Here is a 12,634-nt window from a genome sequence, read left to right as displayed (position 1 = left end):
ATAGGGTGACTTTTATTTAAGACACCCAGGCCTTTTTAAATAATTAGTTCCTATCACCTTTTGAACTTAAAAGCTTGTATCACTTTCTTCTGCATCATTTTTTTTTTAAATGTAACTATCACTTAGAAAGTTTGTAGCAAAGCTAGAAGCTAAAAGCCAGTTTTCTGCTTTAGGAAAGAGCCCTGGGTTTGTAGCAGAGACCCTGGTGCTGTCCTAGTGCTTGAACAAGTTTGTTCCCTCCTCTGTGAGGGAGCATTCTCCACTCTTCCCCCTTGTGATATAACAGACAACATGTACAACGAACGCACTTTGACATATAAAACATTCTACAAATTAAATAATCCTGCCCATTTTACTAAACCAAACATCATACAAGCATTTCCCTCACTTGAGTATTCTAGGCAGTTAGTTTTACCTTACCTTTCTGACAATTTATATGGTTTCTTGAAGAGGCCAGTGAATTTAGTTTAAACTGGATGCTTTGAGTTGAAAGCAAAACTTGCTCATCACAAGTCAAAAGCAAAGCAGGGAGTCTTTGTAAACTCTGAAAGTTGACCTTCCATTACACCGGTTTTCTAAGTTAACTGGATTTAGGAGGTCCGTTTGCAAGGAAGACTAAAGTGAATGGAAATTTGCTTCTAGAAACAGTCACAACAGAAGCTGGGCCAAAGGTTTCTCTAACCAGCATTTGTGGGCAGTCATGAAGATGGCAAGACCTTTCAGCCACCTTGACGGATTAACATCCACTTAGAGAATGACATGGCAGCTGGGCCAGTGGGCTGGGAAGAACCTCCATGTTTAAATTCCCCATAGCAGTGGCTGCATCATTTGGCATCTTTTCAGGCACTGACCTTTCTGGCACCCTCAATTCCAAAGACCACATGTGAAGGTCTTTTTTTCTAAAGAACATCGCCAAGAATTTTACTTCCATTTTTACCATCTTGCTGTTGTTTACCGTTTGCTGCGCAGAGGAGCCACTTATTTTGAAAACGAGAGAAAAGTGTGGATCCTGCTTTGGAAACTTAAAGCACTGGATAAGATCAAAGTGATGTACGTGAAATTGAATGAGGTCCTGAGTCACTGGCAGTTTACGTTCACATTCACATATTTCTGCCCGTTTGCACGTAGCTGAACTTCTCTCCCATCTTGGAAGCTGGGTCACTATAAATAATCTGTGTCACGGGTCAGAGCCAGTGTTCGCTCCTTGGTGGGATCTCTCCAACTTCGGACACACGCCCCAGCCCGACACGCAGGGAGAGACGCAGGCCCACACAAGGGAGCCTCTTGATTGCCATCTTCTCTTGAGCCCAGCACGAACTCGGCTCGGGCTTGCAGCACAGGCCTCTCAGACTTGTGCACGAGGAAGGATCCAGGGACAGAAAGATCCAGAAGAAGGGGGGAAAGTTCCTGTTTTACTCCTTTTACAGGTAAGGAAACTGAAGCCCGGAGAGTGGGTTTTCTCTTCGCAGCTTGTCAGTCTGGTGCTGCAGGAGCGTTTGGGAGGCCTTCAAAGAGAAGTGCGAGACAGCTTTTTTCACTAAAGTCCTACCACACAAAATGGGAAAAAAAAATTATTTTGAAGTAGCCAAGTCATCAGCCAGTGTTTGTTTGCCTTCCTCTAGTCCCCCCTTTCTCTTCACTATTGAAATCCTCCTATTTCCTTCCTGCTGCTGCGGCGGGGAGGCTCCTGGGAGCCCTTGTGTGACCCCGCAGGCCCCGCCGCGGCCAAGCTACGCCTTCGGCTTCCGCACTTTTGGGGAAAAGGACCCCTTCTGTTAGAGACCGCGTGCCCTCCCTCAGGAACGCGCTGCGCGGACCGAGCTGACTTAGAACCGAAGAAGCCCTCCCCGCGCGGCCGGTGCGAAGAGCGGCCGGTGCCAGGAGCCTGCGGGGGCGGGGGGGGGGGGTGCCCGAGCACCCGACGCGACGCGGGACGCACTGGGGAGCAGCCCCACCCCGGCGCTGAGGGAGCCGGGCGGGGAACGGAGGACCGAGCTTCCCCACCCGCTTCGCTAAGGAGCCGGGGCGGGGCGGGGCGGGGCGGGGCGGGGCGGGGCGGGGCGGGGCGGGGCGGGGCGGGGCGGGGCGGGGCGGGGCTCTCCTCCACCAGCCCTACCCCGATCCCGCTACTGCGCATGGCACGTTGCGTACCTCCCCCCACCCCCAGCAACCGGCCAGGCGGCGCGGCCCTAAACTAAGGAGGCGGAGCTGAGACGGGGTCGGGACTGCTTGCTAACTCCAGGACCAGGTACCGGGCTGGCGGGGCCGCCTGGTGCGCTCCAGGGACCAGTCCCTTCCCGCCCTGACGCCGATTCCATCTCCTCAGGGGCGGGCCTTCGTCAGATCGGTCATCCCGGCCCCCCCCTCGCCCTCCATGGGTCCCTTTTCACCCCGTCCTCCTCGATTCCCGCAATGAGAGGGGCTGCAGCCTGAGAGCAGGATAGGCTTGGGCCTGCCCGGGCGACGCCGGAGCGGAGTTGCCGAGCGAGAGAGGCGAGCGCCTGCTTTCCGTACCCATCTTTCCCCCTGACTCCTAGGTGGGCAACCTGGGGCCCAGGTGTCAGTCCGCCCTGCCCAAAGAGGTGGCCGATGCTGTGCTGACCCTCCCGCCCCCATCCCTCAACCCCAATTCCCATCCATCCCAGTCTGGACAGGCAGCGAATCAAGCTTGAGAGATTTCGGTGACTCCTTGAATCAGCAAAAACAAAGAGTTTCTAAGTGTCCTGTTGTTTTCCAAGAATGTTTCAGTGCCCACGGTAGATTTGGGGTGGCGATGGGCGGTGGGGGGAGGGAAGTGAGCGCGAGGGAAGGGGAGTGGTTAAATAAAATTGTTCAAGTTTCCAGGAAATGGGGGACTAATTTTTCCGCCCAGCCTTCGGTTAAGATAACCTAGCATATTCTAACTCGACTTACCCCGAAGAGGAAAAGCCATTCGAACTGGTCCTTTTCTTACTGCATAATACCTGTTGAAGTAGAACCGTAATTCAGTATGTATTTGAGGCTTGAGGACAGTTCTCCATTTAATGATTCATACTGTCTAAAGACACCCAAGACTGTTTCTTATTCTTGAGAATTGAAGAAACCGAGTCTTACTGGTTACCTACTCGGCTATTAGTTACAGTGCTGAACTTGTAAAGTCTGTTCCCCCACCCTTCAGCCAGGTTTCTTAGAGTATCGTTAACTCACATGCAGTGTTTGTAGTTGCAACCCCAGACATAGAAGAAGTTTAGGAAGACAGTGACAGAAACAGGGGAAAAGGAAAAAAAAGAAATAGAGCACGGTAAACCAATTCTCTTCTGTTCTATTTGACATCTGGTCGGCCACACTGTCTATAATCAGGCCATGTCTTCGTGGTCAGTCATCATGTATCTTTGCAGACACTGTCTTGACATTTCTCTCTAGACTTCTCCGTAATCACTCTGGTTTCTAGAGCCCAAGCATTGGAACACATCTACCTGGTCTACCAGTTACCTGTGTCATTCTGGGCATTTAACCTCTCTAAGCTTTAAGCGCTGATCTGTAAAATGAGGAAGATACTACTTACTGTGAGCCGATCTCTGTGAAGCATTTAGCGTATAGTAAGTTCACCATAAGTGCGTGCTGCTTTTATTATTTTTGCTATTAACAATATAACAGATAAAGAAATGCCCATCTTATGTGTTGGGCACCGCAGCCCCTGGGAATGCAATAGTGTATAAGATGCACTTAGCAGTTGACATTGCGGTAGGTTTAAGGGTTGAATACAGAGGTGTGGGGTTGGGGTTGGGGGGAGAATGGTGGCCAGGGAGGACTTCTGTAGCACAGGGTACATGAGATGAGTAGTAGGGAATGACAGGTCAAAGTTAACCAGGTTGGGGGAGTGCAAGTGGTCCAAGAGGGGAAGCAGAATCTTTAAAGTTCTTCCTTCGGACTCCATTTCCCACCTGCCTTTAAGCATGATGTCCGACATACGGACTTATCCCAAGGCTTGTTTCCAAGCCTTCTCCTTTTTTCTCCCCATTTTCTCCTTGAGTTCATTTGTCACTGTATAGCTGTGGCTGCTAACTCTCCAGTCCACATAGCCATCTCTAACATCTCTCTTAAGCATCAGTCTTACTTTTCTGACTGCTATATCTTCTCACTTGGGATATAGAACTATTTTCTCAACCTCAACATGATTTAAAAACTCGAACTCATCTTCCCACCAGAACCACTTCCACCTCTGAGTTTCCTGTTTTGTTGCTGACACACTACTCTTTCCCAGTTACTTGGGCACAAAAAAAATCAGAGTCACCAGAGTTGTCCACAAGTAGAATGGGTTCCATGATAAGGCAGTGAGTCTCTGGCAGGGGAAGTTTTCAAGCAGAGGCTAAATAACCTTACATCCTAGGGTTTGTAAAAGCTCTTCCCCTAAAGGGTGTTGGATGGGCTAGATGATTTATGGTGTCTTAACTAACTAAATATAATTTCTTTATTTTTCCTTCATCCCCTACCCATCTATTTCTTTTCTTTTTAAAGATTTTATTTATTTATTTGACAGACAGAGATCACAAACAGGCAGAGAGGCAGGCAGAGAGAGAGGAAGGGAAGCAGACTCCCTGCCAAGCAGAGAGCCCAATGCAGGGCTCGATTCGAGGACCCTGGGACCATGACCTGAGCCGAAAGCAGAGGCTTTAACCCACTGAGCCACCCAGGCGCCCCTACCCATCTATTTCTTAACATTCCCTCTGCTACAAGCTCTTATCACCCCAAATATGGTCCACTGTAATTGTGTTCTAACTGGCATTCCTTCCTCTGGGGATTTTTCACCTCCCATTCTTCATCCATTTGCAGATTAATATTCCTTAGAATGTTTCTTAGAACAAGGCTTCTCAAACATTAGTCAATACAATGGTCCACAGACCAGCAGGGTTACCATCAGCTGGGAGTTTGTTAGAAGTATTAGGCCCACTCCAGACCTTCTAAATCAAAATCTGCGCTTTAAACAAGATCCTCAAATTTTGTGAATGCACTATAAAGTTTGAGAGACACTATCTTAGACCACTGTTTGTGTTTGTCACTTTTCTGTTTAAAACCTAGTGACTCCCTATTGCCTGGTGCAGAAAATGCATTCTCTAGCATGCACATAAGGCCTCTTCATTGTTCTCATATATCTGGAGTTGTGCTTCTATAACTGGTTATGCAAAGGGCTGACGTAACTTCTCAGTATATTTGGTCGGTCAGTCAACATTACTGAGTGCCTACTACGTGAAACGCACTAGTCTAGAAACTGGGAGATACACATGTGGACAAAACAAAGTAAGCACTAAAAATGAGCACCTAATACTATTTTATGCTTGGAATTCCCATTTTCTTTAAGTCCTCTTTGACATTGAAGCTCCATCCCTGCAATGAAACTACCCAGGTCTGTCCCAGGTAATAGTAACTGTTTTTCCCTTTGCTGAACACTGTAAGGATTTGCTCATTTCTACATATGCCTTCCCCAGACCTGCTGAATTAAAAATTTTTGACGGTGGGAGTTTGAGCACCCATAGGTTTTTATAACTACATGAGTTAATTTGAAACACATCCTGGTTTGGGAGCTCATGTTTAGAAAATTAATGAAGCTGTTGGTGTGGGTAGTCTAGGAGCAGTTCTTAGGTTTTATTAATTTATAGTGTTTGGAGACTGACTTTACTTTCTATTTCCAGTATTTTCCCAGAGCATAAACAATTCCTTCTGCAGATAAAAATCATCTTTTTATCATTAATATTATATTATTATATAATATACAATAATATATCTATATATCTATAGATATCTATAGATATATCTATATATAATATATAACAATATATCTATATAATGTATAGAATATCATTAATATTCTATATTCTTTCTGTTGTAGACTACATATGGATAAGGACCCTGCTTCCTCTTAAATTTCTTTTGCACGGTGCTTTGTGTTTAATGTTATTAAATAATGTGCTCTCTAATAATCTTTTTTTTTTTTTAACTTGGTCAATATTTTTACTATTTCATGCCAGGATAAATGATTCTCAACATGGTGATGATCTTCTATAAGAAGATTAGGATAGGGGTGAGGATACATGCAATTTGATAAAAATATGTAGATGATTTTAAAAGGTCTCCTCTTGCCCCGGATTGAAAACCATTGCTTTGATTTCTCTGAAGCAGTTCCAAGGATTCCAAGAAATCTGCATATCTGATTAAGATCCCACTCCCGTTGCTATACTATATACTATCACAATCCCTCAAAACCCCAACCCACCTCAAAAAAAAAAAAAAAAAAAAAGGAAACATGGCAAGGGTTTTTTCTAGATTCTTGAAAAGTGTTTCTGATTATTTAGTCATTTTACTTTTAAAGTCATTTTTGTTGAGATACAATTTACCTACAATAAAATATGCCTACATGAAGTATATGGTTTGTTAAATTTTGACAGATACACTTGTGTAACTATAATGCAATCAAACTACAAAACATTTCCAGCACCCAAAAAGTTCTTGTGTGTCTCTTTGAATTTGGTCCGAGTCAACCAATGACGTGCTTTCTGTCATAGTAGTTTTACTTTTTCTAGAATTTCATGAATATGAATACGTACATTTACGTCTGAGTTTCACTTAACATGATATTGTATGTATCCGTACTTTGTTCCTTTTTATTCCTGAGTAGTATTCCACTTGTGAATATACCACGTTATGTTTTTTCACTTACCAGTTGATAGACGTTTGGATTGTTTCCAATTTGAGGCCATGGTGAATTACGCTGTTATGAACATTCATGTACAAGTCTATGTGAACATATATTTCCATTTCTCTTGAGTAGACTACCTAGAGCAGAATTAGTGGTCACAGGAAGCTACTAAACTATTTTCCAAAGTGGCTGTTAGAGTAGTTTGCATCCCCATCAGCATTGAATGAGAGTTTCTGTTGGTCAGTATTCTTGTCAATGGTTGGTATTGTCAGTTTTTATTTTTAGTCATTTCAGTAAGTGTATAGTGGTATCTTATTGTGGCTTTATATACATTTCCCTGATGACAAGTGATGTTGAACATCATTTCTTGTGCTTAGTGGCCATTCCTATTCTTCTGTTCAAATCTTTTGCCCATTTTTAAAAATGAGTTGTCTTATTGAGTTGTACAAGTTCTTTAAATATTCTGTATATAAAATGTTTTGTACACACACACACACACACACACTTCTCTCCCAACTTGTTTATTTTCTTAGTGGTGTCTTTCAAAGGCAAAATTTTTTCATTTTCATAAAGTTTATATTTTTCTTTTTTATTTCCTGCTCTTGGTATTCTTTTTTTAATTATTTTTCTTACCCCAACATCATGAAGATTTTCTCCTGTTTTCTTAGTAGTTTCAACTTTTTCTTTACTTCTGCGATCCATTTCAAGTTAATTTTTGTGTATCATATAAGGCAAGGGTGAAAGTTCATTTTTTCTGAATGTATATTAAGTTGTATCTAGGTTATTTTCCTCCATGCAATTACTTTGGCCCCTCTCTTGAAAATTAATTGCCCATACATACCTCTATTTCTGGATTCTCTGTTCTGTTTCATTGATCCATTTATCTGTGCTAGACCAAAGTACACTGTCTTGATTACTGTAGCATTACAGTAAGTCTGGAGGGGTGCCTGGGTGGCTGAGTGGGTTAAAGCCTCTGCCTTTGGCTCAGGTCATGATCCCAGGGTGCTGGGATCATATCATGATCCCAGAGTCCTGGGATCGAGCCCCGCATCAGGGCTCTCTGCTCAGCAGGGAGACTGCTTCCCTTCTCTCTCTGCCTGCCTCTCTGCCTACTTAAGATCTCTGTCAAATAAATAATAATAAATAAAGTAAGTAAGTAAGTAAGTCTGGAAATCAGGTAATATAAGTCTTCTAACTTTGTTCTTTTTCAAAATAATTGTGGCTATTTTAGGTCCACTGTATTTCCATATCCATTTGAAGATCAGTTTATCAATTTCTCTTTAAAAGTCTGCTGGGATTTTGATTGGGATTGCACTGAATCCATACATCAATTTGGAGGGAGTTGACATCCTCACAATACTGAGTCTTCTAATCTATGAACATAGCATATCTCTTATTTAGCTTATCTTTAATACCTCTTAGCCATGTTTTATAATTTTAAACATACAGGTTCTTATTCATAATTTAAAAAAATTATTCCTGGGAGACAAACCATAAATGACTCTTAATCTCACAAAACAAACTGAGGGTTGCTGGGGGGAGGGGGGTTGGGAGAGGGGAAGTGGGGTTATGGACATTGGGGAGGGTGTGTGCTATGGTGAGTGCTGTGAAGTGTGTAAACCTGGCGATTCACAGACCTGTACCCCTGGGGATAAAAACACATTATATGTTTATAAAAAAATAAAAAATAAATCTTCAAAAAAAACCAAAAAAATTTCCTAATTATTTTATGTTTTTGTTTGTATTATAGATAGTTTCATTTTTTAAAATTTCATTTTCTAATTGTTCTTCACTAGTATATAGAAATACAATTGGGTTTTGTAATTGAGCTTCTTTCTAAATTCATTTTTTTAGATCTAATAATTTTTTTGTATAATTCTTAGAATTTTCTACATACACAATCATGTTGTCTATGAATAAAGAGTTTTACACCTTCTTTTCCAATCTGTTTGCCTTTTGTTTCTTTTTTTTCTTTTTTGCTTTGGCCAAGACCACTAGTACAATGATGTACAGAAGTGATAGGAGCAGACATTCTTGTTTCGCTTCTGTTCTTAGAGGCAAGTCACTAATTCTTTTTACTACTAACTATGATGTTACCTTATACATTTTTTTTTACATATTTTATCATTTTTAAATATTTTATTTATTTATTTATTTGAGAGAGAGCGCACATGCATGCTCTCTTGGAGCACTCCCTCCAAGAGAGGAGGGAGAGGAAGAAGCAGACTCCACACTGAGTACAGAGCCTGATGGCAGGGCTTGCTCTCAACCCTGAGATTGTGACCAGGGCCGAATTAAGAGTCTGATGTCTAACTGATTGAGCCACCCAGGCTCCCCTTTCATATATATTTTTTACCAAGTTGACTTGTAAATTCTATTTCTATTCTATTCCTACTTGACTATTCCTATGTGACTGAATTGTTAAATCATGAGTTGGTATTGAATTTTTTCAGATGATTTTTCTCTATCAAGATGGTTTATTTTTTTTTTCTTGTTTACTCAGTTAGTCTGGTAAAACTACATTGATTCTTTCTTTTTTTTTTCAAGTAAGCCCTAATGCCCAGTGTGGGGCTTAAACTCAGGAACCTGAGATCAAGAGTCACATGCTCTACCAAGCTCATTTTTTTTCTGCTCATCCTACCGTTCCTTTTAACTCCTTAAAATTGTTTTTTATTTGCATACAACTTTGGACAAAAAACAGTTTGGTATATATTGATTCATTTTTTAGTGTTAAAACAGTCTTCAGTTCCTGAGATTAACCCCACTTGCTCATGATGCATTATGCTTATAGTCACTCTAGATATAATTTTTTTTAAGATTTTTATTTATTTACTTGAGAGAGAGAGAGATCACAGAGAGAGAGGGAGAAGCAGACTTGCTGCTGAGCAGGAAGCCTGATGTGGAGCTTGATCCCAGGACCTGAGCTGAATGCAGATACCCAACCGACTGAGCCACCCAGGAGCCCCTCCAGATATAATTCTTAACTATAAATTAACCAAACATAAAACAAGATCAGGATGATATGAAAAAAGAAACATTTGAGAAATGGCAAAAGTTCTTGGAAATGTATAAATAAAATTTAAAAATTAGTAGAACGGTTAGAAAATAAAATTGAAGAAATATCTTGGAAAGTAGAGTTGTAAAATAGGAACGAAACAAGTATAAATTAATTCTAGAAGTATGTTTTTATTAGGAATTCTGTAACATAAAAACAGAGAAAGCAGAGGAGACAAAATTATCAGAGAAATAATACAAGAATATTTCCCAGAATTGGAAGATCAAAATTTCCACACTTAAAAGGCTAAGGTAGGAGAGCCTGGCTGGCTCAGTCGGTACAGCATGCAACTCTTGATCTTATTAGGGTTGTGAGTTTGAGCCCCACGTTGTGTGTAGAGATTACTTAAAAAAATAAATCTTTAAAAAAAAGGCTAAGTGCAGCTAGCTTAGAAAGCAACTAGTCTAGATTGTAGCATGGGGATGGAGAGCCTTAGGAAAGCAATCTGTAGGGAAAAATTGGAATGGATGAGTTCGAATGGTTGGTAAAATATATTGATAAGACAAATAGCAGAGATGTACTTTGAAAAAGTTAATTAATAGATATGTGGAAAACCAAACAAGTGAAAAAAAAAAAAGAGTCCATTATCAACTCTAGGAAAACAAATAGTGTACAAGAAAACAGATGTCATCTTTGCCTCAGCTCTGAACCATGTTTCAACAGTCATAACAATGTAAATGTGGACTACTGAGTTAATCAAACCGTATGCCAGAATTGTGTTAAGAATGAAAGCAAGAAAAGTAGGGTGCAGGAAGCTGATGTGAGGGAGTTTAGTCTTCATCTACCACAGTAGAAATTTAGTAGATAAATATCTAAAATGGCCATATAAACATTTTTTTAAGAATGCTAATAAAAAGCAGGATAAACAGCCAAAAGAAGCGAAGCTCATTACTTCTGGGAAAGGATCAGTGGGGAATTGGGTCAAGAGAAATTTAAAAGTTAAAGAAGAAAACCACGTAATAACAAACCTGTCTTTTCTTATAGAGATTGTGGTATTTCCAAATGTAGTGGATAGAGTACATCCAGTTTTATTGTCTCTGAAACTTTCTCTAAACCAGTCTTCAGAATCTAGAAATTTATAGGTCTGGTACAGTGCTCTGAGTGGTAGACTCATAGGAGATTTTTGTTATTCAAAAGGCATTTTTATGAAAGGAGATTTGACTAACCTGTTTCTATTTTCCTTTTAGGCTTAAATTTTTGAAATTGAAGTAGGTCTACACATTAGGAACTCATGTCTTTTCTTGTAAGTAAACCAGAGCGAATTAGGGTGAGTGTTTCTATTCTTCTGACTTTACTATTTTTATTTTCTGTAAAGCAATGTGTTTTGGCAGATATTGTAGGTCGTTTTTATGTGATGCTCAGAATCCTCTGGAAGGGAGGAATGTGAGAAGTAAAGCAGATATTACAGCCTCCATTCCTGAGACAAGAGCTTGCAGGCAGAGGCTGACCAGAGACACCAAATACCCCCACCAGTTCGTCTGATTAGAGAAGAAACGGTGGCTTATTTTATGAATATCACTCATACAAAATTAAATGAGTAAATGTCCCTTTTCACTATAGATATGTAATTGCTAATAAGCTGCCTACTTCCCATGTATTTTCAGCGAGTTTGTGTGTTTTAAAAAAATCAATTGAATTGTCATTATTGGAACACTTTTTTTCTAAGTATAATCATGGGTTTTAACTGAAGACTCTTTAAACGTGAAAAATGTTACTACACCTGAAAACTTCACCAGCTAAAATGACCTCAAGAACAAATACTGGATTTAGCTTGTTTGTAAGCTTCCTTGACTTCATAAAAGAGCATTATAATTTATTTATTATCAAGTATTTAATTACTAAATGCAGTAGTAATTATTTTAAAATTCTGTAACAAGGAAGAAGGGCTATATGACATGAACATACCACTTTCTTTAAATATTGAAGTATATGTTACATTTTGTGATACAGTATACATTATTTTTTATACCAGGTTGTTTTTTATTATTATTATTTTGGGTGTTCTTTTTTTTAATTTGGAAAAAAACTGATATAGAGGAGGACAGAGAATGATGTTATAGTTCCAATTCAAAACCCATCTTATACAGCTTATTTCTGAATGTTACTTAATCTTCTCTTTTCTTGTGTTTGTGTATATAAGAATAAGTTATATTGGAAAGAGTAGACTTCACTGTTAAGAGGAAAAACAGAATCTCTCCTTAGCCTGAACTCTGTCTGGTGGAAAGAATACCTCCAAGCCAACCCTGAACACTATTTCTTAAGTGAAATTCAACCTTGATTTCCATTACTTTTACATATGAGCTTTTTCTCTGAGTCAACCTTGCCTGATTCATGTGAAACCAGACCACTGATCAGTATTAAGGAAATCCAACACTCATTTGAAATAGGATAGTAAAGTGAACCATGATTGGTGAAGTAAGTGTGGTCCTTGTAAACCTGGTAGAAAATGTAAGTGGTGACGTCTTTAGAAATCTAGTGGATGAAAGAATATTCAGCTTACTGTTTTCTTTTACAAATCAACAGAGGCTTGTGAAAAACTGTTTGATCTCTATTTTCCATATTATGAATTCCAGTAGCATTTTTCACATTGGCATTCACGATCCAAAGCATCTGTAATAGACAGCCATTGAGAGAGTCAGATGGAATCAGAAGGTAGTTTTATGTATAGGAAGGACAAAAAAAACCTTCTTTTGTTATTAGGGCCAGTACTACATGTTTCACAACTATCTGTCAGATTTGAAGATTATTTATCAAATTAGGGCAAAGAAGAATAGGGAAAGGAGTTAACCTATTGTTTTCTGTTGACCTAAATCCAGGATTCTTTTTAAAACTTTTCCATAGAAATGCATCTTAACTGTATGGCATGATTCTGTTTTTTGTAGTTTATATTTGTCTAATGGCTGATA

The 12,634-nt window shown here is 40.0% G+C and overlaps 1 protein-coding gene and 1 long non-coding RNA gene across 5 annotated transcripts in view; one reads left to right on the top strand and one right to left on the bottom strand.

The window, feature by feature from the left end:
- The first annotated feature begins 2,147 nt into the window (after positions 1–2,147).
- Positions 2,148–12,634, top strand: part of STRADA (STE20 related adaptor alpha) — a 27,416-nt gene continuing 16,929 nt past the window's right edge. The window contains exons 1-2 of one of the 4 annotated variants that reach the window (XM_045985282.1): positions 2,148–2,248; positions 10,916–10,995. In XM_045985282.1, coding sequence (XP_045841238.1) covers positions 10,960–10,995 — 36 coding nt within the window. In that variant the 5' untranslated portion in view covers positions 2,148–2,248; positions 10,916–10,959. Of the gene's footprint in view, positions 2,249–10,915; positions 10,996–12,634 lie in introns of those variants that run through there. The other 3 variants (XM_045985283.1, XM_045985285.1, XM_045985284.1) reach the window with 3 other exon arrangements.
- LOC123929516 overlaps positions 11,003–12,634 on the bottom strand; it is a 19,631-nt gene continuing 17,999 nt past the window's right edge. Inside the window, exon 4 of the long non-coding RNA XR_006815931.1 lies at positions 11,003–12,338. This is a non-coding gene — a long non-coding RNA (uncharacterized LOC123929516). The remainder of the gene's footprint in view (positions 12,339–12,634) is intronic.

Source organism: Meles meles, chromosome 18, assembly GCF_922984935.1.
Source record: "Meles meles chromosome 18, mMelMel3.1 paternal haplotype, whole genome shotgun sequence".
Taxonomy (NCBI): Eukaryota; Metazoa; Chordata; class Mammalia; order Carnivora; family Mustelidae; genus Meles; species Meles meles.
Note: the sequence above shows the minus strand (reverse complement) of the source record. Positions and strands in the feature narration are given on the sequence as shown.